Source organism: Cyprinodon variegatus, unplaced genomic scaffold, assembly GCF_000732505.1.
Source record: "Cyprinodon variegatus isolate N-32 unplaced genomic scaffold, C_variegatus-1.0 Scaffold960, whole genome shotgun sequence".
Taxonomy (NCBI): Eukaryota; Metazoa; Chordata; class Actinopteri; order Cyprinodontiformes; family Cyprinodontidae; genus Cyprinodon; species Cyprinodon variegatus.
In genome coordinates, this window is record NW_015151413.1 from 212051 (window position 1) to 213803 (window position 1753).

The 1753-nt window shown below is 41.4% G+C and overlaps 1 protein-coding gene across 1 annotated transcript in view; it reads left to right on the forward strand.

Annotated features, from left to right (window-relative positions):
* LOC107100321 (regulator of G-protein signaling 9-like) overlaps positions 1 to 1753 on the forward strand; it is a 30439-nt gene that overhangs the window by 25107 nt on the left and 3579 nt on the right. The window contains exon 8 of the mRNA XM_015398770.1: positions 1078 to 1165. Within this exon, the coding sequence (XP_015254256.1) occupies positions 1078 to 1165 (88 nt within the window). The remainder of the gene's footprint in view (positions 1 to 1077; positions 1166 to 1753) is intronic.

The window sequence follows — 1753 nt, forward strand, 5'->3', positions numbered from 1 at the left end:
AAAAAGTAAAAAAAACAACTATCCACTGGAAGTTTCTCTTCCATCCAGGAAGATTTTTCAATCCAAAATGTCAGAAATAGCGTTTAGTTCCAGGTTTTATCCAGCAGCCCAACAAAGCCTGGTTTTAGTTTAGAAAACATGCAAATAGAAACGGATGAACGGGTCCCCCCCTTTGGAATGGGGGTCGTTTGGCTTCTTTGTTAGCCTGTAATGCCCCATACCTGTCTATGTCTCTGAAAGGGGGGGTCGTTAATCCCTTAAAACCTTAATAATAATTCAGAATGCATAAAATTCCACCGGTAAAGTTTTACCAGCAGGTGGAGCCATTGCGCGCAGCTCCAAGCTGACACCAAACGTTCAAAGCCCCACAGCTCTGGAACTGTTATAGCTAGAGGTCTGAAATTTTCTGCAGTAGTGGTTGACATGATGAAGAACAGATTTAATACAATAAAACCTGCTTTTTCTCAAGAATGTCTTTATTACTGTGGTTAAAAAAAGACCTATAATTTCCGAGAATAAAAAAACAACAACTTTGAGTCATGTTTGAACTGATGTAGGTTGGTCTGTGTTCTAGTCACCCAATTTCAATTTATATATTAGGAAGCTAGAGGTTGTTAGCTTTCAAATAATGGATTGCACATGTAATTTGGGCCTATTGTTCCGAAATTGTTTGCTTTTCCATTTGGGTATGCAGAATAGACTAGGATTACCCAAAATGAGGTGGATGTTAAGAGGTTAAAGGGAAATGTTGGCCTGGCTGAACAGGCGAGGTCTTCTGTTCCTCTGTAAAGGGGTTGGGGCTGCGATGATAGCGATCGTAACATTCCAAAGGGGGGGACCCGTTCATCCGTTTCTATTTGCATGTTTTCTAAACTAAAACCAGGCTTTATTGGGCTGCTGGATAAAACCTGGAACTAAACGCTATTTCTGACATTTTGAATTGAAAAAGCTTCCTGGATGGAAGAGAAACGTCTTCAAACCTGGAAACAAAGTCCAGAGGATTGATTTTTTATTTTTGAGGAGGTAGATGGTTGGTAGAGCCGTTGGCCCTGACTGTGGATCCGTTCTGTGTTCCAGGTGAGAACCTGGCCTTCTGGGAAGCAGCTGAGGAACTGAAGTGGGGCACCGCCTCTTCCATGTCAGCAAAGGCTGAGACCATCTTTAAGTAAGCCCGTAAACGGACTGTTTCACTCAGTGTGTTGTAGTTACGGCCTGGTTTCATTTATATATCGATCTTAGCAATGAAGGGCAGGTGATTGGTTAATTATTGTTCTAAACTCTCCAGCATATTGAATGTATCCATCACTGAATGGTAAAAAGTGTCCGACCGACACTGAGGATACTAGAACTGTGCTGATAATAAACAATGCATTACATTTTCATAGTTAATAAACAAAGTATTTGTCATTAAAATCATAGTCCATCTTCCTGGAAAAAAGTTTTCTTCTTCCAACTAAACCTGTTTGAGTAGAAATGACCAAAACATGTTCTGTTCATTAAAGGAAAAGTCCGGTCAGCGAGGAACGATCAAACAATAATTTTCATCACGATCACTGAGTCTGGGAGCGGCCATCTTTGCCCAAATATAGTAGCCCCTCCCTCCTGCCATCTTCCAGCAGTGACGTCACGGTGCGGTAAGCCTAGCGCCATTCTCCCCGCTTTCCAAGCTAAATCAATGGGAACTACTAGACACATCTGCTCAAATCTACTTTATATTGTTAGTTTTCAGCTCTAGGTGATTGCCAGAAAAGAT